Genomic DNA, 27,995 nt, shown 5'->3' with positions numbered 1-27,995 from the left:
AATTGTGTCGCATTGTTTTCGTAGTTACACTGTTGACAATTAGCTTGTTAAGCTTTCCAAGTAGGAATGAACATTCCATACTTTACTATTACATTATGAACAGTAGTACTATTTACTAGTTATTCACTAGTTATGTCACTATTTACCGTAATTCTGCACTTAACAAATAGAACTTTAGTAGTATTGTCATCTGTCATTATTTACAAATTCAATCAAAAAGCTAATATTAAATTCCAGTTGTCTGATTTTGAAATCTATAATCACTGGACTAAATTAAATGATTTTATGGTTTTATTTTATAAAGAATATGTCGTCTCGTAACTAACTGTACATTCTTTAACTGTAATTGTATATTTGTAATTTTACATTGTATTTTTTATAACAATGAAAACTTTTTTCAATTATTACAAAAATATCATTTTTATATTCTTTAAGAAAAGAGATTACAAAATTAACAATTTTTTTCAAATTAATTAATTGGTAAAATTCATTTGAGTTTATTAGCAACATCTTGTTTTCATCACTTTTGTTCAAAAACTGAGAAACATATTAACAATGAAATACAAACATAGATTTCAATTAAAAGGACCCGATAAGATATTTGTTGTATTTAAATTTGTGGTTTGATTCATTTTTTATATCATATGGTATTGTTTGTATTTAATAAAATTATACTCTGTAAGCAGTATTTTAAAATACTGCAATATAATTATATTAAAAATGTTGTCAAAATTTTGATATCCGTTTTGCATCCCATTAAATCAATGTATTTTATTTTAAATTATTGTACAATAAGTTTTAGAATAAGAAACGCCCGTAAGTGCTTGAATTATGTCAATTAATTGGACGTCTGCAAAAATCTACCATTATGAAGAAAGAACATCTGTATAAACAAGCAATCGTGAATGTGTTACCACATATTCAAGATAACAGCATTTATATTACAGTTTTATGTAATATTATTCCAGCTCATCTTCGAATTATCTACGCTTAAATCTGGATTTGATTGACAAAGGTTAGAATGAAATTATTTTTCAAAATTTACGATCAGAAAAATATCTTTTTTGCTATATTTTCACCGGTAGAATTATTTATTACTCAAACTCCACATATACATCCTAAATTAGCCTCTAACGAATCCTGTAAAAACTGTTTTATAAAAATTACTTTCGTAAGTTTCTTTAAAACATACTACTTAACACAATGTTAGGTTAAGCTGGGAACACTGTTATTAATTGATTGTGTTATATTTCTGTAATAGTTTGTGTTAATTCCACTCTTTCGTGTATTTGTGCTGTTAAAATATTGGTCTCGAACAACACAAGAAACTACAGCAAAGGCAGTATTTCTATAGGAGAATGTCTCTTTCTTTTTTACCACATAATTTGAAGCCATAAGGAGCAGCCCCCACCTGTGGCCGCCACTGGTTCCACCTGTGGCGTTTTGCTGGTTTTGGTGACCGGCAGTACGACTTCTACTTTACTGGAGCTAGTAGAATAAGCGGTCCTTTATGTCTGTAATGACATTTTTTCCTAACCTTCTCAAAAAGCCAAGTAGTATACCTTTCTGTTCGCGTAATCTTTCTATTCAGGTTCGATCAATCAATAAAGTAATACATAAAATAAATTATACTTTTATCAAATTAATTTTTCTTATAGCGGTTATTTTTCTAGTTCTTTGATGAAGTCCTTGTTCATATACTGAATAAATATCTCTGCTTGGTATATCACTTGATGACCAGGAAAGATTCAACTACTTCTTCGAATCTAATAACACAATGACAATCGAAAAATTGTATCTGCGAAGTGTATGAGTTAAAATGAATTGAAATACGACCAGGTTTTAAATTATCTACTTCTTAAGTATCTTTCAAAAGTTTTTGAAAAATTTTATTAGATTTTAACCATAAAATATAATTAATTAATTCACAGGGGAGTGTAATTAATTAAAACAAGTAGTAATATAAAAAAATAATACAATAAGTGACAACCAGATCTTAATAAGAATATATTTCTTTTCTTTTAAATTATACATTATAATTTATATGTTAATCGACGATCATAATCATAAAATTTATGATTTTGAATTTTTTAAGAAATTAAAGTTATTAAATTACACTCCAGATAAAAATAAAATAAAATGAAACTGGCTGTTGAGTAAACACTCTAATTCATGAAGGGATGAATGAGTAAGAACGGTAGAGCAGTCATATTTTCCAGCCAATGAAACTTAAATAGTTGATGAAAACTGGTGCTTTATCTTCTTCCAGCATACACGATAAATCCCCTGCAGGTGGACTTTCTGATGGGCAGTCATCCTTATGTCTCAGACAAATTAGAAAGCTAGTATTTTTCTACTGACATACCCTAACCCTGAAATTTATAAGTTATATATATATATATATATATAACTATAAAGAATATATATTATATATTCGTTATAAGAATATATATATAGAAAGAGAGAGAGAGAAAATATTAAATTTAGGAAATCAGGGGTATAAGCAAAGAATAAACGAAGAATGATTGTTTTTAATACATTATTATGTATATAACTTGTCTTATATTTAACAATATTTTCTTAATATACACAAGCAATACAAAAATTGTTTTAACACTTTTTAAAATATTTATTGTATTTAAATTTTCAATTTTTCTAAAGTTTAATTTACGTTAATCAATTTTTTTTCAATTTACATGCAAAAAAAATTTCCACGTATAATAAAATTATAATATTAAATATTTATTATGCCCAATAATTGTCTAAAATCATATTATAATTATATATAGATCTTGATTACATAATGTGTTATTTCATAATAAAATCTTTTATTCCTTATTTGTATTAAAATATTGAAGTGCCATATAATTCATTAAGTATAAATTATGTAGCTTTTATTTATCTTATTACTACATAAAGATTTAGCACCTGAATATTTAAAAAAAAGAAAAATAAATTCATAAAATGTCATTAATTTTTATTACAAAATGATTATTTTAAAAAATAAATTAAAATAAAATTAAACACTTTTGAGCTACCCATTGTTGGTATTATTTATTTATTTAATATAATAAAATTAATATAACATAGATGTAGCTTAATTATAATACTTAATTTTAACATAGTATGTAAATAATTGTATCTAATATTTAAATTAAGCTAATTTTATATTGTACAATTACAAATGTATTTACTACCCTACATTAAGGGATTAACAAATTAAATTCCAGAAAGGTAAAATAAAAAATACGTAGATATTTACATAAACATGAATTTACTCTACTCATTATTAAGTATCAGTAAGAAAAACAGTTAAGTATCAGATAAATATTTTATATTTATCTGAAATATACAGTATATAGTACCATCAAATGTAATATATAGTAAAATTATTTGGTAAATCACGAAATTCAACAATAATTTTACTACATAAAGATATATCTGTAATAATACAATTCTTAATCATACTACATTTATTTTAAGCATTATATTACCATGATTACACAGTATTACGAAGATGCGGTTTTATTGAATGAATAACATATTAGTTTCTTGCTTCTAAATATAGGTGATCATGAATTGCGATTAGAGCTTATATAGATACATTCTGAAGATTTGTTGACAGGTTGGTGTGAGGATTGGGGAAACATAAATAGAATTGGAAACAATAGATTGAATTAAATGTGTTACCTGTACAAATACGATTACATATTTTTACAAAACTCCTACATGTGTAATATTAAATTTATTTTACTTTAAGTAATATTTTTAATAAACTTTAATTTTTCTAATTTGAAAAAAAAATTTTTTTTCTGAATATAAGTTTTCATGTTTCCATATTATTTTTCTTGCGTAAAAATGTCTTACAAATTTATGGCAAAACTTTATAAAATTTTCAACAAAATTTTACAACATAAATATTTTCCGCAGAAATATTTATTATTTAACCCTATTTTTACTATCCCAAATTCAACTTTTAAAAAATAATTTTTCCTTTAACTTAAAACAATTTGTTTATTTTTATATAATAACAGAGTGACGTCGAATTACTTTTTTTATGACTGTAACTACGGTACAACAGTACCCATCAGAATCCCATACTTTGTTGGATAGTACAATCTCATTTTCATGAAATTAAATGTTTAACTTTTAATTTAAACTTGACCGAAAGAATTTTCATCTTAAAAAAAATACAGTTATAGTTCCATAAATAAGAATTTTATGTACGAATTAGTTGATTGAAGGATAAAGAAATTTCTTCGGATAAATTTTTCATCCCGGTTGTCTATCGCAACTAAATAAGATTTAATAACGTTTCAGGTATATAGATGATAACTTTAATAAAAAATAATTTAAATTTGTTATGATGAATTCACATGTCCTTTACTTAAAATATAACCATGTCTTAGTAATCCAATCAAAGAACCACAAGGATTTTGTTATAGTGTATCCAAAAATAAATTTATTTGTAAAAAAAAATAAAATAATCTGTTATGTATCTAAACCTATATTTGCGTTACAAACAGATAAACAGTAGATTCTGTTGGGGTGTAAATTAACTTGTGTTATTCTTATTGGCTGTCGTCATAATAACTTCCACCATTTCAACTTTAGACACGGGATTATCAAATCATCACTACGATCTTGTCTATTATTATCTAACTGCTCTTGTTGTTTGATAGTCGGCCGAGTGGGAAGATAGCTGCACCATGTAGTCCGCCATCAATATTTAGCCAATTCCCGCTCCTATCTGTAATCCTTCGTTCTACTCTGTCTAAAAACTCTTTATAGACAAATTTTTTTTAAAACTATTATGGCCATTAATAATAAACTTATTTTTTCCTTATATTCGAATATAGCAAAAATAAAATTTATGTATCGCATTTAATATATTGAAAATCATTTAGAGCGAATTTTTATTTTTACTTTATTTTTTTTTTTTTGTAAATAATCTATTATACTTCATAATAATCTAAGAAGCATATTTGACATCATTATAATATTTACATTACAAACTTGCCGTTAAACATTATTTATTTATTTTTTTTAATGAATTAGATTATTATTTTATAGTACATAAGTTATGATTTCTTATAATATAACATTATAAACTACTTACATAAATATTTTCTTAATAATAACTTACATTAAATAAATATAATAAAATTTTTATTAATAATAATTATATTTTAATATTAACATTACACTAAACAGATTTATTTCACATATCATTTATTATGTAATTTACCATTATAAATCAATCTATTATTATTATTATAAATATAACCAAATACATTTTTAAACTGGACATCACATTTTATGCAACTGTTACACATGACATTTTGAAGTTCTTATTTTAACACTGTAATTAATAATAATAATTTTCTATTTAAATAACAATAGTATTAAAACATCAAATATAATGTAATATGATTATTTATGCTTGCAGATTTAAGTTTTCTCTTACATGTTTAACCATTACCTCCAAATAGGTGATGTACTCGTATATATAACATCATCCATAGAACGTTATTTTGAAATATTTATTTAAAACAAAATAAATATAATTAGTACCAAAGAAGTTAAAGTGATATAGTTGTAACACGACTTATTTATTACTTTGTGGGGGGAAACTTAGACTAAATAATGTACCATTTATTCAAAAAAAAAATTTTGTTTCTTTACATCTAATTTTCTTAAAATTATCAAACATCTGTTCATTTTTAACCAAAATTTTATAAAAGCTTCAAAATGTTTTTAAAGAAAAAATTTTATAATTTATAGAATAAATGTACAGTAGTTTTCTTACATTCATTTATTTTTGTTCTCATCTGTAATAAGAATGCGTAGGTATTTAAAAGTAGACATTATTTTGTAATTAAACCACCGGGTTGATCTAGTGATAAAATCAACTGTTTAACAGCTGATTTTCGAAGTCGAAAGTTCTGAAATTCATCGTAGTAACGGTAAGTTACTTTTATACATATTTGAATATTAAAAAGTGGATGCCGGATATACTTTGGTGGTTTGGGATTCAATTAATCACTTATCTCAGAAATGGTCGGCTTGAATCTGTACCCCTCATTTACATGTCATACAAGTCACCTTGAGCTCATTGCGCCACCTGGTTGTTTATTATTCACAAGTTGAACAACAGACTGAAAAGTAAACGCTAAGAATAGGAAAAAAATGGTGAACATAAACAACTAGTAATATTATTTCTAATTGGATTAATTCACATTTGTTTAAGAGATAATAAATAATTAATACCGTATGTAAATATCAATCTTTTACTCCTGTTAATATATCAGTATTTAATAATGAGGTATTGTGAAGAGAATTTTGATTTAAATACAAAATATGAGAAATAACTGGTTAGAAATTTATTTTTCTAGGTCAGCTACATAAATATTGAAACAGATAAACCCAGAAATAATGCAAAATCAAATTCAATTTATTGTTCATTAGATATTTTAATATTATCATCTACACAACACGATGTAAGTCGTAGACCTGTTTCGGCATTCTTGCGCTTCCTCGGACGTTCTCTCATCCTCCATAACGGCGCGTAGTTAAGAGTCTGAGGAATTCTTGAAAAGAGGTATACTTCTTGAATTTTCCATTCTTCCTTCTTGTTACTTCCATCGCTCTCTATAATTTGATATTACTTCAATTTTAGAATTAATATCTTCTAACATCTTGATTGGGTATTCTATTCCTTCTTGTTTCACCTTTAATACGATAAGAATTCAATTCGGTAGCCAGTATACAGCATAATCTATCTTTCTTTAAAACTCAAACTTCATATAAAAGCCATATAAAAGAGTACAACAGCGGTGGTCATTTTCGGTATTGGCGTTAATCTACTTGAATTTTTTTTTTTTTTATTATTATTATTTGATCTATATTTAAGCATTTAAATTTGAATAGTATTTATGTTTTCATTTATATCTGAATGTATAGGCGAAAATTTCCAGTCTCCGAGTATAGCATTTTTCATTCATTACAGATTTCTATTATCATATTCCCACATACTAGCTTCTTTGTAAGTTTGTCTGGTGATTGATTCTCATCAGTCAAAGAAAAATAAATTTAATAAAAGAACATGTATGTAATTTATTACAAAAAATTGGATATAATTAATCATTTGTCTTTTTGTGTACTGCTTAATCATTATTATTTAATTAGTAATTCAAATCAATAAACGATCCATAAGGTAGATTGATATTTCATTCTCAATCTTTACAATATTGCTGATGTTCCGTAATTATAATCATGACATATTTCAATGATTGCTGTCTCTTTTATCAATTCTACAAAATGTGTGGATGGGCTTCAGCCTCTAGCTTACATTAATAATGCTCGTATTTTACGTGTTTACTAGGCTTTTGTTAAGTTTATATTTGTTGATTTAAAATGATGGTTTACTTTATTTTTATAAAAATAATAAGGTTTGTTAAACTAATAGGTGTAAATAAAAAAAATTCTTTACTTCCAGTTCATTTGCATCAATTATTAATTAATTTAATAATATATATATGAAAGTCTTTTTAGTAGATTATTGGTATTATTATCCAAAACATATTCTTATAACATCCTATTCCATACTTGGTTGACTATAAAATATTATCATATTTTTAAATATAATAATACGTTGAAGATTTGTAGAAACAAAGAAAATGAATGACATTGCCTAAAATCACGCGAAAGTACGATGTTACTTTACACGGCATAATAAAATTATATAAACCATATCCGTAATTGTTTTTAATTTTCTACTTTGTTATGAAAGAGCGGACATCAACAGCTATGGTCATCAGCCCGGTGGAAATTGGTAGCGTATGAAATGATGTCATGCCTGACTGGGATTCGAAGCCGGGGCCTCCACACGAAGTGCGCCGAACGCTACCAAAAATATTTATTGTATTACTTATGATATTTATGTGTTCAATAATTGACAAATAAAGCTTTTACCAAAATACAACTAATGTTTTTAAATAGCCGGAGCCAAAAAATAATTTCATTGTACACGTATATTAGCAGGTCCCATGTAAAAGTACAAGTTACAACAAGCTTTTCATACGTTAAATTCAACTTTCATTTTGAGTTTTCTTCTGTCAATAAATTTTTTTGTTAATTATTTCTATTCTGCTTATGTTTTTTTCTTTAAGACGAAGCAGATTTAATAAATCATAAGTATTTACTTATCCCTTAGACCTTGTGTGCGTTGAATCGCTGTACTCTTCTTTGATAGAATCATTAGGAAAAACCTTTTACATACAGAACATTGTTGACCTTACACAAAAGTTAGTTTATTTTCATTTTATACATCCATCAATTAAAATCATGTTAAAAACTAACAACTTTTAACTTTACGACCTTGCGTAGAAGTTTACTTCTATCCGCTACCTTGTTTAGTCTATAAATACATTACTTGTTACTGAACGCAACAGATACGAGTAGTTACTAACGCCACATAGCGGTGATATTGCAGACCACGCCTGATAATTCTGTTCAGATTGGAGTGAGTACTATAGCTTTGTCCGGGGACAGTGCTGCAACTGATACGTGCAAAAAAGTTGCTAACAGAACAACGTGTAGGGCAAAAATTATTTACCTTTCAATCGTAATTCTGTATTTTATTTTATTTATCTTTTTTATTTACTCCTACATTAACTATCAAAGTACTGTATTAATATGAAAAAAAGTTAAAAATAGAAATTATTAATTTACGATGAGCTAGTTCTGGAAAAGCTTTTACTCAATCTTAATAATTTATTTTGTTGTTACATTTTATTAATGTATCGGATTTTTTTTTTCCTTTTTGTCCTTATCATTATTTTTCGGTTTTAATTAATTATATAATCATTTGTTACATAAATATTGGATAAAAATGTTATTCTTGAGAGGAGTTTTGTTAATTTATACGTAATTATTTATTTTTTATTGTTTTAATTTTATTTGCGTGTTAATATTTTAATTTAATATAACTTATAATATTACATAAAATTATTCGAACTACGACTAAACACAGACCATTGCACAATTACGTGTCCATCTCATTCATGCTTGATATTTTAAAAAGTCACCTGCTACCTTGTATAAAATTGTAATGCTGACGTTGATAACCATAGCATTACAATGGATGATGGTACAACAATATTTGCACCTGAATCAGCTGAAATCAGAAAATAAAAATAATAAAAATATGTATATTTTATCAATTTTAGGAAATATATGTTTGTTTTTAAAATAAATATTTTTATTTGTATAAGTAAAGTAGTGTTTGCATACCAGTATTTGTGTTTAAAAATAATTTATAGTTATTTATGTGGTTTCAAAAACGTTCCAGATCTACCGAGAGGTTTAATTTAAAAGACAAATGAAAAACTTACATCTTATTCTTTATATATATATATATATATATATATATATATATATATATATATATATATATGAATATATAAATATGACTTACAGCTGACAACATTATTAAAGCGGCGTAACAAATATAATAGAAAAAAACGTTTTTATGAAGAATTTTTAAGACTATAGTCTTCAGAAAAAAATCCATAATGTTTTTTCTTGATTGTCTTTATACGTATAAGTGCTTTTTCATTAAGTTTGTTTTTCATTTTTAACATTTCAGCATATTAAAACCTTTTTCCTCAAAGTGGAAAAATTTTTTGTTTTCTTTAGTAGGGAAAATAAAATAAAGAATTTCAAAGAGGAAAGCGAATTTTTCTACAGTTTGATTTTTATGACAGCACATATAATTTCTTGCTAAAATTTATTTTAAACTACTCTTAAAAAGATAAATACAATTCACTTTCTGAATAAAGTATTTACGTAAAAACATTGTATTGAATTCAATTTATTAAAAATAAATAATTTTACAAAAAAAAAACCATTTATTATCTATAAAAAATTACATAGACAACTAAATTAAATGGATAAAATCACTGTTTCCTGGTCTCTTATAATCCATTTTCTTTAATACCAAAAATAAAAATCGTTACTCTAAAAACTCATAAAAAGCTTACAAATATATTTTCAGACAAATTTATAATTTTTAAGACTATAGTCTTCAGAAAAAAATCCATAATGTTTTTTCTTGATTGTCTTTATACGTATAAGTGCTTTTTCATTAAGTTTGTTTTTCATTTTTAACATTTCAGCATATTAAAAAATGTGATGTGAACACCACATGACTTCATTGTACCACTATTAAATTACATATACACATTTTTTGCTGCACTTCATTTAAACTTATTTCTATTGAAAGTGAGATACGATCCTCCAATTCTTTAATAAAGTAGACAGTTACACAACTGCTGAAATATTAGTTTTTATTAACATCAAATACTTTTAAAATTATTAATTCAACAATCTTACATGAAATATTAGGATAGTGTGAAAGTCCGTTTATTACTCGTATTACTAGATCAGTACTATTCGTATTTTTGTGAGTTGCTGATTAACAAAAGTTTTAGGTTTCTGTTCGTATAAACAAAAGTTAATAATAGTTAAACTATTCCGTTTAGTGAACTCATGTATACTGGTTACAAATGTTAATTTCGGCCTCACAGTGCAAAATATTCAGCTTTTATTATTGGATTATTTGATGAATAACCAAAAATTATAAAGAAAGTCATACAGGAAAAAGAAAGATAACATGAAGAAATATATCCCAAAAAACGACAAGAAGATGAATATGAAAGGGAAGAAAACGTTAAGACCAAGGAAGGAATAAAAAGATTAAGAGAGAATGATGAATATAAAGAGAGAGAAAATTTGAAAATTAGAGAACGTGTACACAAATTATAAGATTAGAAGAATTGTATCAAATCAAAGAGATATTAAATGAATGGCAACAAAAAACAAATAAACAAAATGATTATCAACTCCAACGTAGGGAGAATATTGTCCGACAATATCAGAGGAGTAATGAACTGAAAGATAAGACTTTTTTGCAATTTGTTAAAGATCGGGCATGCTTGCCTCAGTGTATGTGTTGTTCTTGTGAGGTTCTATTATTCAGTCACTCTGTAGTTAACTTTAACGTAGGTATAATTAAACAGAAACTCCAGAATAATTAAATTAAATTAAATGGAAATTAAATTAGAAAATCCAAAAATATACGATTGTAAATTATAATATTCAAACAATCAGATGTTTCACCAAATCTATTACTTATACATGTAAGTAATGCCTATTAAATTACATTTACACATTTTTAAAAGTACATAACATTTTATTCACTAATAATTTTTTTCATTTTTTTTTTATCATTGAATTATTATTTATTTAAAAAATATTTTTACAGTCACCGGTTAGTAATTATTAAATCAATATATTTAAATATATAATTTAAAAAAAAAGTTAAAAAAAAAATTAATTTCGATTGCAATCTAAAAGTGAGGTACAAACTAAAAGTTACAACAATGCTAAATCCAAAATTTTAACATCCTACGACTAATTGTGTTTGAGTTATACGAGATACATATGTACGTACATCCTAACCCTGTAGTTGGGATGTCACAAGACACCGCCTTGTGACGCTTCCGGTCGCCACACAATCCCCCATCGTTACTAGTCCTGATGGGCTTTGACGGGGGTCGTCTTTCGCTCTCTAACATTTTACATCTCATAGTAATAAGCCAGGCCTCGTTGGGATGCCACCGATATAAATGCCTAGGTAGACGTTTACCACGGTGATTTTAAACTCAGCTTTTGCCTTCGCTGTAGGCCACATCCGAAAATCATGAATGACCTACAACGTTGCCATCTGGACTAGCTAACCGAGTTCGCGGAGGCACGAACCCCGCGCCTACTTCTACATTTTGCAGAGCTAATTTTATAAATATCTCATAATATTCGAGGAAATAGTATAAATAACATGCCATCAAAAATGTTGTTCGCAAAAACGACATATATACGTACAAACGTCACGCCAAAACTACTCAAAATGAATTCAGGGATGGTCAAAATGTTTCGCGATCACAATACTTCCTTTACTTCGTACATGAAAGTAATAATGCAACCAGAAAAACAAGTATTTCAAATCTGAATATTATATATATTTATTCTTTTTTCTTTCCTTGCTCATGCGACGTATGTAATTATAGTTATAACGGGAAGATAAACAGATCGGTTAAAAAAATTGGTCTTTTTAAGTTTTGTACCTTAGGAGACATTTGAAAAAAATGTTCACAAAAATATAGATTTAAATAAATTGTAGTTAATCTGAGAAAAAAATGTTTATTTCAATGATCATAAGTCCAAAAATCAATTTTTGTCATGCAGTCGTTTGCGCATATGTATGTTGGCCAATACTTGTTCTTGTAACTTGGACCCCTTGACCGATTTTCTTCAAACTTGGTAGACAGGTACTAACTTTCAGGGAAAGAATATACTCAAGTTTTAGAAAAATTGAAAATGGAGGTGAGGGTGTTTTGCCCGAAATATAATTTCAAATCTTTACTGTACATTTTAACAAAAAATGTTTCTTACAAAAAATGATTTTTTCTATCATTATCATAAATTACCAATAACTTTTATTAAATATTTATCACCCTCACCAAAAAATCACTTTATATATTTTTCTTTGTTTAGATGTATTTTTTTCAGTGAAGGGGTTAATGGGAATTTTTCGCATAAATAATTATTTAATTCCATCTCGCAAGTTACCCATCACATTTAAAATGTAAATATCTTAATTTTTTGATAGTCATTGCTCCTAAGTATTTCTTGAAAAAAAAAAAATTAGCAGAAGATTTCCACCCCACCATGTCTACATACGCTGCTATAACAACTATAAGTATAACTTAACTGGCAAAGCCGGAAAAGTTATGCAATTAATTGCCGGCTTTTTTGTAATTTAAATTTTCTACTGAATCATTGCTATGCATGTTCTGTATGTACCCTTACCATGCCCAGACTGAACAGTGAATTTATATTCTTTATTTTTCCACTGCTTCATCTTTCTTCGATTACTTTACTCCTAGTTAACATTTTTTTATTTATTTTTTAATAGTATTAATTTACTTCCTTATACGAAGTATTATGATCGCGAAAAATTTCGGTTTTCAGATTTCAACGGAAATATCCATTTTCACAATCCTTGAATCCGTTTTGACTAGTTTCGGCGTGACTTCTGTTCGTACATATGTATCTCGTATAACTCAAAAACGATTAGCCGTAGTATTTTGAAATTTTGAATTTTGTACTGTTGTAAAATCTATTTGTGGAACTCCTCTTTTCATTGTAATCGACTCGACCAAAGTGTTCAAAAAAGTCCAAAATAAAAAAAATAAAAAATAGGATTTTGAACTTTTTCCTAACTGCAGTAATAAGCTATCATTGAGAACTTTTCAACGATTTATCATAATTAAGTGGTACTTATTTTCATTGGTTTCAGAGTTATAGCCAGATAAAATTTTAATTAATAAAATTTTTGGATCTTATAAGGGGACGGCACACAAGAGAAGTAATTTTTTTTAACTAATTATTTTTTTAATTTAAATATATTGATTTATTAATTATTAACCTGTGATAGTAAAAAACAAATTACAATAAATAATAATTCAATAATAGCAGTAAAAAAATATGAAATAAAATCAGAAGTTATTAGTGAAATAAAATTTTACGTACTTTTAAAAATATGTAAATGTAATTTAACAGTCATACAAGGAAGTCATGTGGAGTTCACAGCAGATTTGGTGAAGCATCTGATTATTTAATATTAATTAAAAATTATAATTTATAATCGTATTTCTTTTATTTATGCATTTGTTTCAGTCTGCTTGATAATAAATATCGCTAGAAAATTTAGTGACCTTCTCCTATTTCGTTTCTGTTTTCATTTAGTTGATGGTTATATCATAATAATTTAAAAAAGATAGTATTAGATGGATTTAAGACTTACATTTATTTAAAGAGGAATAAAGGGACTTTTACTCTATCCTAATATTTCAGGTAAGATTGTTGAATTAATAATTGTAAAAATAGTTGATTTAGTTTTTAAAACTAATATTTTAGCAATTGTGTAACTGTCCACTTTATTAAAGAATTGAAGGATTGTATCTCACTTTCAAATGAAATAAGTTTAAATGAAGCGCAGAAAAAATGTGTATATGTAATTTAATCGACGTAAATGAAAGTTATGTGGTGACCACATCAGATTTTTTTAATATTATAAAACACATATAATAATTTAAATATAATAGCAAAAGTAATATCATAAATGGAAATAATATTAATTAAATTAAAAAATTATTTATTTAGGTACAATTATCAATTCAGCAGAAAATAAAATCATTGAAAATAAACTCTTAATTGAGAAAACACAAGTAAATTTCAATAACAGGAAAAGGGTACTATGCAACATGAATTAGAAATAGAATGTAAATGATTTTGCTGTGAGATGCTACATCTTTACTATTCTCTTCTACGTAATGGGGATCCTAAAATCAGCAATCCATGCAAGTTGCAGTCATATAAAATGTCAAATTTTAGGAATATCTTGTACAGATCGAGTTTCAAATGTTGAGGAGGAAATAATCATCTTTTGGTTGCGTAGTTCAAGGGATTAAATAAATCTTAGGTAATTTTTTATTGGTTGTATATTTTCCCTGGATTTTTTTTGTTTCTTCCATTTAACATAGTAAACGTAACTAAATAAAAAAAATCTTGGAAGGTGATTATGGTATTAGAGAACAGAAACAAGTAAAAGATGTAGATTTATGAATTTTTAAAACCTTTTTTCTTGTAAAATTTCTTCCATTATATAAGAATAAATAACTAATGCCAGGAAAGTATTAAAAACTTTGTTGTCAGGTTCTTTTTTTTTGAAAACGTAATGAATATTTTAATTAATGAAAAATATTTTCATTAAAATTTATAAATTAGGATTTACCTATTCCTTCAGTAGAAAGAGAAATAAATTAATTAACATTATTTTTTTTCTAATAAAACATTAACTTTTTTGTAATTACAATATTACAAGAATACCATAAACAGAAAAAAAAGAATAGTGGTGAGACTGAAGAGGAGAAGAAAAATAATGAGTGGGAAAAAACGAAAGGGAGAGATTAAACTTCAATTTCTTATCTGTTTTATTAGGTGTAACACGTTCCTTATAGGTCTACTGTAATTAATTTTGTGTTATTTTATCACTGGGCCTAAAACTTTATACAACGGCAATTCCTTTTTATTTAATTGAATACGTGGGTGGCAAGCGTACTGTACTGAAATATAAGTGCTTGAAAGTAAATTTTATTTATCTGCTTTAAAAAAAAATATATTTATTCATTATACTATTTTATTTTTAATAAACATTATAGCGATTATTTGGTAAAATTGAAATTTATATGGATTTTTAATTATTCTAAAACAACTAATAAATTTTTACATATATATATATATATATATATATATATATGTACAATAGATAGGATTCCCAATAGAGCTTAAATTTTTTTTAAAGTGAATGTTTGCATATTTTCTTCAGTATTCAATTGTAATATTTGTAATATCACGTTTATTCTGAAGACCTAATTTTATAATAATCAAGTAAATTTTATAAAAATAAAATTTTTCGTTGGAAAGAAAGATAAATTAAAAGATTTTGAGAAATGATTTCTAACATTATAAAATACTTTTGAAGCTATAAGCTTTTATTTTAATTTTACAAATATATATATATATATAGTCCGCAATAAGTAGTCCTCAATAATCTGCATTGCAACCGTTAAAGTGCTGTTATATTATACTCGTACATTTGTTGAAATTATTTTTAAGCGTATTAAAGGAGATGTCAAATTAGCGGAAACCGCTTACTTGAGATTGAAAGTATTGAAATCTAGCTTTCCATGTTTCAACAATATATAGTGCACCCGCAATATCTGATGTGGACACAACATGACTTGCTTGTACGCCTATTAAATTTCATATACACAGTTTTTTAAAATGAAAAGTACACATAATTTTATTTCATTAATAACTTTTGACATTTTTTTTTATAGATATCATTTATTGTAAAGATTTTTTTACAATCAGAGGTTAATAATTATTTATAAATCAATGTACTGAAATTAAAAAAAATTAAGTTAAAAGGAGATGAAGTCTGATTCGAACCGATGTGGCTTCCCTTCTAAGATCCAAATATTTCATTAATTACAATTTTATTTGTCCATAACTCTGGAACGAATGAAAATAAGTACCATTTATTATATATCGTTGAAAAGGATCCAATTAGGGCTTATTACTGCAGTTAAGAAAAAGTCCAAAAAAAAAAAAAAAATTGATTTTGGGCTGTTTTGTAGACTTTTTGGTCCATTCGATTGCAATGAAAAGGGGAGATGCACAACAGTCCTAAATCCAAAATTTCAACATCCTATGGTTAATCGTTTTTGAGTTATGCGAGATACATACGTGCGTACAGACGTCACGCCGAAACTAGTCAAAATGGATTCAGGGATGATCAGAATCGATATTTACGTTGAAATCTGAAAACCGAAATTTTTCGCGATCACAGTACTTGCTTTACTTTGTACAAGAAAGTAAAGAAAAATAAAATAAATTAAATCACGGTTGAAAACGCATAATTCCTGTGAAATGTAAATTGTTATAACAACATTCTTTTCTACATTATTAACATTTTAACAGTCTCGCTATAATAATATCATTTTAACTGGCCTCAATTAGTTTTAAAATAAATTACGTATGTTTACGGTTAAAAACCGGCTAACTGTAGCGCAGACTAACTTTCCTTACTGTATTTTAGGTTTTTAAATAGTACATTAAATCTGATATCAGCTTAACAATATCTTGCTTTTTATTAGATTGTAAGTGTATATATTTATTTTTTAACTAATATTATTAAAATCAAATAAATGTTTATTGGAATTGTTAACTATCCTTATGCGGAAATTAATTAAAAAAAGCTAATCTGTGTACGTTTATCTTATCTTTATCTTATCTTTATCTTAAAGAATTGAATTATGGGGATTTTTTACGAATAATTTAAGTTTAATTAACTGCTAATTCTACAATAATTTGGCTTGCCAACTTTATGTACGTCAATTAGATATTAAAAAAATAACGTAATGAAAATTGCTGTGAAGAAAAGCACAAGATGTAGTTAAATTTAATTTCTATTTAAAAAAAAAAAAATTGATGTCTAACCTTATTAAAACCAGTGTAAGGTCATGTTTAGTAATTACTTATAAAAATAAAAATATATATTTTTAAAAAAGTGATCGCGATAAACGACAAATATATTTTAGTTTTTGTACCTATCTTTTTAAAATATATTATTATAATTTGGAATTTTGTGTATTCATTCATCAATTTCCTTTGTTTTATTATTTAACCTGTTTATACTTTTAAATTTCAACATCTAATAAAAAAATGATAAATGTAAAAGAAAGAATAAAAAAAAACACAGAAAATTCAAAATGAAGTGTGAATTGTGAAAAAAACATAAAAATAAATCACAGAGAAGAAATTTCCCTTACAATAAACGCAAAGTGTGAGAGTAATAGAACTATAGAGAAAAAGATGATGATAGAGTACAGTAAAGGAGAAGAACATGAATTTCTGTTCAGGTTATGAAAAATCTTACCGGAAGAAAAGACTTCCCGCTCTATACGCATATAATAGTGAGGTAGACAATGGTAGACGTTAGCACCTAAGGAACCGAACGAACGAAAACGTTCATATTTTACGTAGAACCATCCTCATGATTCCATCAACAGGAGATGGCCTCATAAATTCAATATGAGTAGTCTACTGAGTACTGATCTCAGAGCCATTCATTTTCGACCTGGATCCTATAATACCACCGTCCTCAGCTAAAATACCACTTGGTTTACGCGATTTCCATCTTTGTTCATTTAACTTTATACCTTTGTTTTACAACCTCGATTCAGTTTTATATATTTATTTTTTTAAATAAAAATTTGTTACATCTAAAAGTTAAACAAATAATTTTTTTTATTATTATTATTATTATTATTATATTTTTTAGATCATATTCCGTCCCAAAAATCTGTCACCCATCATCGCAAATAAAAAAAATACACTATGTTTTATTAAATTACTAATTATAACTTAAAATTATTAGGAAAGGAAGTTTCAGGAAAACTTTTAAGAACTTTTTTCTTTAGTCTTCATTCTCAGAGATATTTTAATAAATTAAATCATCTGTAGAGAAAAAAAATGAGAAAAGAATAATTCCCTTTTGAAAATACAAAAAAAAAAATTACGAAGTATATGTTAAAGTTATTTAAAATCTTTATTACTTCAATTTTTCTCTAAATAATTTGGAAAGCTTTTCACGGGAAAAGTGACTGAAATACCAATAATTTCGTAGATTTAGCTCTGATACAATTAAACTGCAAAACTCAATATATTTATATTTTTAACTTTTTTTATTCATAAATAATTTGTATTATTCCAGGTATTACATTAATTTACGAACATGTTTCTTAATAGAAGTTCATCTAGTAGCATTAAGTAGATTAACCTTTTTTTTTTAAAAAAAAGGTTTTAATCTATTTAAAATTCCAGTAATTTTTGTCGTATTTAATTTTAATTTTTTCAAGGTTAGTCATATGTTAATTGTATTAATTTTTAGTTAATAATCCTTTAAGAAAACATATTTTGTATAATATATTTTTTTTTAAATATTTATTTTTCAAACTAAAATTAATAAATTCTATCAAATATTGATTGGAATTGTTTAATATCCTTAGAAAACTATAATTTTAAATAAATATTAATCGAATATTTTTTAATTGCTAGTCAGTGCGTATTATTATTATTTTTTTTTAACCTAGAGAATGTAGAAGAAAAGAGGTACTCTGATATCTAATCACCATATAATTTTTTATCAAGCTGTTCATTACCATTAAAAAATATATATATATAATTAATTTTTTTTTATTTTTAATTTTAATTTAATTTAACTGTGATGATAATATATTTTTTGTTTCTTATAATGAGGGAGGATTAATTAAAAATGACATTTAGCTATAATTAAGAAGAAAAGATTACTAAAAAGTATGCAAATTTAAAAACTGTTATATTCTTTTATACAGCAATTTAATATGCATTTCCCTAGCAATTTCAACGAATTTTATATTTAAATTAACTTGGTTATATTCTTTTCCTTTTTATTTATTTTTAAATGTTGTTACATTTAACAACGCAGTTCTAATTTGTTATATATATATATATATATATATATATATATATATATATATATATATATATATAAATTAAATAATACGTTCTATAAAATTTTAGGATTGATTTATTTAAAAAGCTAATATTCTAATCATGTATAACTAAAAATTGTTGTTAAATTCAGCTTAATTTAAAATTCAAATTAAATAATTTAAACACATAGCTATGTAAGAATAATTGTTTCTTTTATCTAATATTTCGTGTATTATTAAGAGGTATTATATAATTAAATAAAGATGTAAATTAATTAAATAACAATAAAAAAATATTAAGTTATTTAGGGCACAAGCTAATACATTCCATTTATAATACATTTCATTACATTAAGCTATTTTATTTTTCACCCTACGTATTTCTCTTACGTCAACATTGACGTTTAATTACCTTATTTTAAACATTAAATTTACTAATGCAGAATGTATTTAAGTTTGTTATTTGAAATTAATTGATTTATAATTTTTAAAGAGGGTGAGTTTAAAAAAAATAAGTTAAATAAAAATTTCCGGTTATAATGAATATTTATAAAGTTTTTCAACATCAAGTAACTTATCATGACTATATAGTTAATTAACAGTTAATTAACAGCAGAAAAAACTATAAAGTATAATATAATATTTTAATTATTATTTCTAAGATTTTTAAATTAATAAATGCTTTATTTAGGTTAAAAAATAAGTACATATTCCATAAAAAAGTTTGTAAAATATAAGGAAAATAGTGAAAACCCCTGATCAGAAAAATTACATCAGAATACCATTAAAAATTTTCAAATTTAAAAGAAATTTATTATATTCGACATTAATACAAAAAAATACTTTGATTTAATACTATGAAGTATTAAAAATGCGAACATTTTAAGAAGATGAGATTAATAACATAAAATAATAACAATTTTACAGGCATTAATTGTTAAACACTTGCGTGCATCTTGAACAAAATTTTCCAAAAAAAATTGTAATTTTAAAATGAATTATCAGAGTATATTTTGTTTTATAAAAGAGAATCTTTTAATTTAATTTTTCAGTAAATATATCAAAGATTTTTAAATCTCTATGTAATTATTTAAAAGCAGAAAAAAGCAGCAAAATATAGAATAGAAATGTTAATAGTCAGCATTCTCATAAGCGGAAGTTTTATATGTATGAATATATTTTTTTAGGATAAATGATTGTTTAATTTTTCTATCAAATGTTGCAAATTCGTTTGCAATTTAATAAAAATCTATATATATATATATATATATATATATATATATATATATATATATATATATATACATACGGATCATATTTATCGGAACTAAAGAAAGATCTGACAACCTAATTTTGTATCTTTAATGCTTGTATTCTTTTTTTATATATATCAAGATGAAATTAATATTCGATGAAAATGTAAAAAATCATAAATAGGTAGTTAACAGTAATGCGAAATTTAGCAAATAATTTAAGCTGTTCCAATACAAAACAGAGACATGAATAAAACTGTAAAATTTACAAAATAGTACCAAGAAAGACGCTGCTATTTTTATGATAAACGGGAATTCTATCCAATAAATAGCTTTTAATTTCTATCAAATAAATCTATTACTATTTATGTAATTATCTTTTGATATAGATACAATTGTTTCGAAATGGATCGGATACAGTGGATGATGGGATGTGATGAGACTTATAAATATTAAGATAAGTGGGTTGTGAAAATTTCCCTGACGGTCCACGAGTTCTAAATTTTAAAATGAAGGCCTACACTTTTTATTGATTCTATTATCAAAAGATTAAGTTTTAATCGTATCTTTATTGTCAGTATGGTATGACCAGTTAAAAACTGCACCTTAGAATTCAGCATTAAGATGATTTTTTCAATAATATCAATTAGAGAAATTTATTTAAATTAAAATAATTTAAAATTTGTACTTAAAGCAATTAAATATTGTAAATTAAAAAGTTGTAAGACCTTTCATTCTATCTATACATATACCTCTTAAGTTGTTCAAATAACTAATTTATATTGTATTTTAAGTTTGCTTGAGCAAGTATCAATAGACCATTCCAGTTTGAGATTGGCTAATTCAAAACCATAGCTGATCGGTTTCTAATCGTATAATTTGTCTCTCAAATTACCTGCTCAAACAACCAAGTATCATTAGTGGTAAGAAAGCTCAAGAAAATTAACTTTTATAAAATATTTATATACATTACGTAATAATATTAATAAATTATGTAATGTAGTAATATTGCGACGTGATACGCTAAGCATTCTCCGTCAACTGAAGCAACTGAAGGAAGCAGCCCACTAATATCTCAATAACGCGTTTTTTCCAAATATAAATAGAAATCAAAGATAATATTTATATATATATATATATATATATATATATATATATATATGTGTGTGTGTGTGTGTGTGTGTGTTTATTCTAACCACATTGTTCACCAACATTAAATAGAAAAAAATTTGTACTCATTCGTTATACAAACATCATTTTCAAATATTTTCTACTGAAAATAATTGTTTAATTAATAATTTATTAAATTTTTATACGAATAATATTGAATTTATTAATATAAGATAGAAATTTTTATTTAGACTTCATAAGAATATTGAAATGGGTACCATGATTCAACTTCCGGAAAATTTCGAAATATCTTCGCGTTTCATATCCCCCAGACCCCAAAACTACCGTGAGCTTAAAAGTTTATATATACAATTATATATATATTTAATTGTATTGTGGACACGATAACTACCGTAATTTTGCGGCAATCACTTCAAATTGTTTCTTAAAAATAACTCGACCCAAAATCTCAGTCGAGTTCGTTAATGGCCAAAATCAAACCATAGAAGTGGAAATGGTGGGGGGGCTTTTTCGAAAAAAACAAAATATCGCTATAACTTTATATTAAGTAAAATATCGAATTCGTTTATAGTTCCTACTATTCTTTGGATAATGGCCAAAAACGTATTTATGTAAAGCTTTTTGGTATCACCAACCATTGGCCCAGGGGATGGAAAAAATGGGGTTTCGAAGACAAGACTAATCATACCTACCTTAATAGGCACAGAATTGAATCGGTTTAATAGTGGTTCCTCCAAGCATTACCTAAAACAATTTTTGACCTGTAATTTTTTTTTACCTGAAACAATTTTTGATATGACAATCCTTACGGCAAGGGATGACCAACATGTTGCTGGAATTGTAAGAAGATACAAGAATATAAGAATATGAGAATTGTAAGAAGGACTCTTCATATGGTAATCATGTGAAATATTTTTCACATGTAACCATTGTATTGAGTAAATTTAAAGTTTTTTTTAACTTTAAGGGGGAAATCTTTTTTATCCCCTACTTAACACTGGTGAAATCTACATCCGCTTTCCGGCGTACCGAAAGGATTTTTTTTTTTAGTTTTTTAGTCAATGACATTAAATTTAGTAAAACAAGTATGATTTTCCGGGGTAAAGTATTCCTATATTCTGGGGTAAAGGTAAAGGTTATTATTTCAATTATCTTTCTTCGTCAGCTAACTTAGATAAGAAATGATTTTCTAGTAAATACGTAGCATTACCTTATTTGATAAAGCTCTAAATACGATTCGCTATGTATAATTTCAAAAAAACTTTGGGCTTTTTTTTTTATTTGTATTTATTCTTATATTTTCCATCTAAAAATAACTTTATTAAGTACGATTATAATATTCCAATAACTATTAAAATAGAGTTTTGTTTAGTTGAAAGAATATAGCTCATAACTTGTTTTCTATTTTTCGAGTAGAAGTTAAAATTACACCTTTAATTTCGATCTTTTAATGTTAATTCCCATTGTATTCATACAGGAAGAGAAGGTATGTACTCTACATATAAAGAACAAAAGACAAATTTCTTATTCTTTGATTATTAAAATGAAAAAAAACTTTTCATTCTTCTTTTCTGTTTTTTTCATATTTTTTTTCCTTTTGTTACATTGACTTAATGTGTTGCCTATAATCCATCTCTTTTTTTAATAATCATTTACAATGTCATATTATGATCATTTTTATTTGCTTTACGTTTGTATTATTAATAACTTATACAGTATATTGATAACTTTTAATCTCTAATTTTGTAACTTTTGAACTTTACACATCCAGTTCTTCACAACTGAACTAAAAATATATCTCTAGATTATTAAACCCGATATATTTCTTCATTATTAGATAAACAGAATAATTAACAAAATTAATCACTATTATTTTAGTAATGGATTATTATGCTAACTTAGGAAAATATTTCAGTTCAAGCTATTACAGTTTCATAAAACGGTTACTTATAAAAAACCTACTAAATAAAATATTAATAAAAATCTTCTAATAATTTTTAGTAGTATTATCTTTATTTACCCTTATTGTATTTCATGTAATTTTATTCCTTACTTTGATGACAGTTGGTGTTCAAACAAAAGGATGAATATCATCATTCTCAACTAAACGATATTTTGTTGTAATAAGTAATGTTATAATAATTGAGCAATAAAATTATATTTATAAAGAAATGTGGAAAAACGTTTTAGTTGCGTATACAGAGTGTATCACGAAGTTCTCCCGGGACTTTTATAACCTATTCTAGTTGTAAAAATAATTTTAAAAACTCCATATAAACATATGTCGTAGAAGCCTTCGTTTGGGAGTTATGGCTGGTAAACGAATTTCAACAAACCGATGAAATGAGGTGTACTGAAATTTTTGTGACGTTAAGGGGCAGAATTACCGATTTCATATGGTTTTTAATCTGAAAAATCGAATAAAATAAGTTCCAGAACCGTACCTGCAGTAGTTTTTGAGAAATCTGGAGTGAAAACCAATAATTGGAGTAAAACAGGGCTCTTTGTTTACATTTGTTTTTGTTTATATTAAATAACCTCTCTAACAAATGTGGTTATGTACTGCTTCTAAATAAAATCCGAATTTTTCTAAGTTTCCTTTGTTTTATTCAACTTATCATACACCATTTTGTTCAGAATTAAAATTTCTGCAAATGTTATTTAAAATATTTATGTATTTATTACCCATTAAATAATATTATTGTACGTCAAACAACCGTAATAGAAGTTTTACCCCAATATATTGGTTTCCCCTCCCCCAGAATTCTCAAAATGTAATGAAGATATGATTCTTGGACCTATTTTATTCAATTTGTCAGGTCAGAAACCATAATAGATCACTGATTTTCCTCCTTATCTAACGTCCTAAAAATTTCAGTACGACCTCTTTTCACCGGGGTAACTGAAATCCGAGCAAAATCTTTCACTAGTGGAATTCGCAAACGAAGCATTTTAGGACATATGTTTACATGCACTCTTTCCATTTTTTTACGAGTAGAACAGGTTACCAAAGTCCCGGGAGAACGTCGTGATACACCCTGTTTGTGGTAGTGAATCAATTATAGTTCATAATAGAATCGATTTTTAAGAACTCTAACAATCTCATGGAGTCAAGTGGTTGGCCTTAAAGGGATACTCACAGTTTGTTTCTACCGGGTGTAGAACAGGGAATATGTTTGCAACGTAATTCGATGTAACCAGTCAGCCGGTTATCTTGAAAATTACATTGTATCACGATAACTCAATTTCGATTCTTAAGATTCTTCATATACTTTATTAAAAAAAAATTATTACCTAGATAATCCAAAAGAAAATTAAAAATAAATTATCTAAAAAAAAATTATCAAAAAATCGACTTTACACTGTTAATATGTGTATTTTTATTTTGTTCTATCTCCCTTCGGTTTAAATACTTTTTCAAAGATTTTTTGAAAATTTATACTTCTTGTATAGAGCCATTAAGAAACATCTACAATTTTTTACTTCCTTGTACGAAGTAAAGGAAGTATTATGATCGCGAAAAATTTCGGTTTTCAGATTTCAACAGAAATATCCATTTTCACCATCCCTGAATCGATTTTAACTAGTTTCGGCGTGACATCTGTACATATGTATGTATCTCTTGCATAACTCAACTATTAGCAGTAGGTTGTTGAAATTTTGGATTTAGGATTGTTCTAACATCTAGTTGTGCACCTTCCATTTTGATTGCAATCGACTGAACCAACAGTGTCCAAAAGAGTCCAAAATCCACCAAAAAAAAAATCGATTTTGGACTTTTCTTTAACTGCAGTAATTATCCCTAATTGAGTGTTTTTCTTGGTGTCCACATCAGAATTTTTTTAATATAGACCCTGGACATAAAATGCAGAAAGATTTTTTTTAAATTTAAATTTTCTTATTTTAGCCTTTATTGTAGGAGGTGTTAGATTTACAGAAAACTTTACTTAAAACTAATTTATTAAGTTTGTCCTATATATGAATATTTTTTAAACATTTTTGTTACTTTTTTTTTGGTTAGGAATCGCTTCTTTATAAATAAATCTTTCCCGAATTTTCCCTATAGAGTAAGGAAGCTCTTAAAATCAAAAATATTTTATTTGAAACTTGGGAATTTTGACAATTAAATCCTACTTTGGTAGTTATTATAATCAATAAAAATAGTGTCCTTGTTAATTCGGCTGCCAAATTTTTTTTAGTCTTTTCAAGCTCAACGTTTATAAAACTAATTTTGATGATGATTGCAATTATTAAGAGTGTTTTTAATACAGAAAAATTGAGCAAATTCATACAATAACTTTTTAAGGCTATTTTATAATTTATAGGCTCTTATAATAAATTTTATTATATAATTTTGTAGAATTTTTTACTAGTTTATATTTTTGCAACTTTGTTTTATTTTAATAATTTTTTACAAATTTGTAGTTTTTTTTTACAATTATTTTAGAATTTTTTTTTACGATTTTACTACTTTTTTTACAAATTTATAAATAAAATATAAACATTGACTGTTATAGGCTGCAAATTCATGCGATGTTTTGGTAGCTTTTTTTATTAAATTATTGCACTGTACGACAGGGTTTAATTTGTTAATAAATTATTATTTAGAATGAAAGAATAAAATATTCTTTCATATTATCTAGGAAACTATAACAAGCTGCAACTCAGTTGTTTTCTTTCGTTAGGAAAACTATATTAATCTAGTATGATTATTATACCTTGTTAATTTGAAATTGAAGTGTGAAACATACAAGAGCTGCTTAATTTCGTAGTCATTAAGATATTAACCAATAATGGATGAGATTAGACTCATTATAGATCTATTAAGTCACCAATAATTTACCTAATCATACAGTAATAGGCTGATAACATGTTACTTCAGTATAATTAAATCCAGTATGTTATTAAACCTGATTATCTTTCTATTCCGAAGGGTAATTGTAAATTCATTTATAATTGTTATATCTTTCTATATTAATATCTGAAATATATTTCTTACGGTCCTTAGTTATATTTCATTTAAACAATAACATCTTCAGATAAATAAAATCTACAACTAACATTACAATAATAATTAAACTTCACCGATTTTGTTTCTGTAACTTTGAGAAATTGTCAAAGATCCAATGAATTATGCAATAGATTTTATTGTTTTGCAACGGTTGGTCAAATTTTAAAATCAAATGCTAGATATATGTTTAATATTCTCTTGTAGAAAATAGAACTTTATATTTGTTTTAATTAAAATAAAAGTACGCATTAGGTGGTGGTTTTTTTTATAAATTTACCATATAAGCTGGATGTTTTTACATGGGAATATGAAATGGAAATTTTATACCCAATACCTCCGGATGAAAGAACAAAATGCTACCACTTCGCCAGGAAGGTCGGTAGAGATTTAAATACGTAACATGATTTATTGGAATTTTCTGTTTATACTTGAATAGAAGAATTATTAAAAATAAGTTTTCTTAAAAAGAAAAAAATTGTTAAAAAGTAAATCCAATATACTTTGTAAGAAATATTCTCCCGGAAAATTATATTTATAATGAAACGGATAAAATATTTTAAATTTGTTTTATATTTGAAGAGAATCAAGTATAGTTAGATTATTTTTCCTTACAACACTGGTGGATGGCTCTAAAGGGTATTCTCAACCTATATTTACGTTGTAGAAGGAAAAATCTGAGCACAACTTATTGCTATGTAAATCAGTAAGCAATTTGCTTCTCAGCGTTGAGTATCATCTTTTTCATTCTACTTCCGTGAGGGTAAACATTAGCCAAAGGGTTTTCTTCTTGGAGTAATACGAAACGTTTGTTTAAAAAAAAAAGAAGCATTTATCCAAAATTTGTTTCTATTGAAAAGCTAATCGTTCACTATAAGTTTGTGCATAGACTAGTACTAAATCTGTTTTAATTCATTTAAACGTTTTCGAAACTTTGTGTTTTTAAATTTTGACGAAAAAAACTCATGTGAATAATTCGTTGTAGCAGTTTTAGATAAGAAAAATGGAAGTGAAGTTATTTATTATTTTTAATGCCGAATTTTTTTTTGTCAATTAAAATATTTCATTTTAATTTCATAAAATTATTTGTTACTATTGTTATTTGTATACTTCTTAAAACAAACTTTAAAATAATTTACTGGAAATTGTACATAATAAGATGCTTGTTTGTACGTAGGCTAAATAATTACTTATAAAAACAATTGGTTCATATATTTTGGTTTACTAATTTTAGGAAAAACAGTAAGAGCTTATTCTATTTTTTTACATTCTATTATGTGACAATTGTAGTATTTTTTTGAGATTATTTAATTACATCAGAAAACGTGCTACATTCTGGGTGGCACTTTGGATTCCATTTGTAATATATAATAAATGGTT

General features: G+C 25.6%; 1 protein-coding gene across 1 annotated transcript in view; it reads right to left on the bottom strand.

Moving 5' to 3' along the window:
* Nucleotides 1-5,311: 5,311 nt before the first annotated feature.
* Nucleotides 5,312-27,995, bottom strand: part of LOC142323857 (uncharacterized) — a 402,042-nt gene continuing 379,358 nt past the window's right edge. Inside the window, exon 5 of the mRNA XM_075364154.1 lies at nucleotides 5,312-9,178. Within this exon, the coding sequence (XP_075220269.1) occupies nucleotides 9,093-9,178 (86 nt within the window). The 3' untranslated portion in view covers nucleotides 5,312-9,092. The remainder of the gene's footprint in view (nucleotides 9,179-27,995) is intronic.

Source organism: Lycorma delicatula, chromosome 4, assembly GCF_047948215.1.
Source record: "Lycorma delicatula isolate Av1 chromosome 4, ASM4794821v1, whole genome shotgun sequence".
In the NCBI taxonomy this organism is placed as follows: Eukaryota; Metazoa; Arthropoda; class Insecta; order Hemiptera; family Fulgoridae; genus Lycorma; species Lycorma delicatula.
Note: the sequence above shows the minus strand (reverse complement) of the source record. Positions and strands in the feature narration are given on the sequence as shown.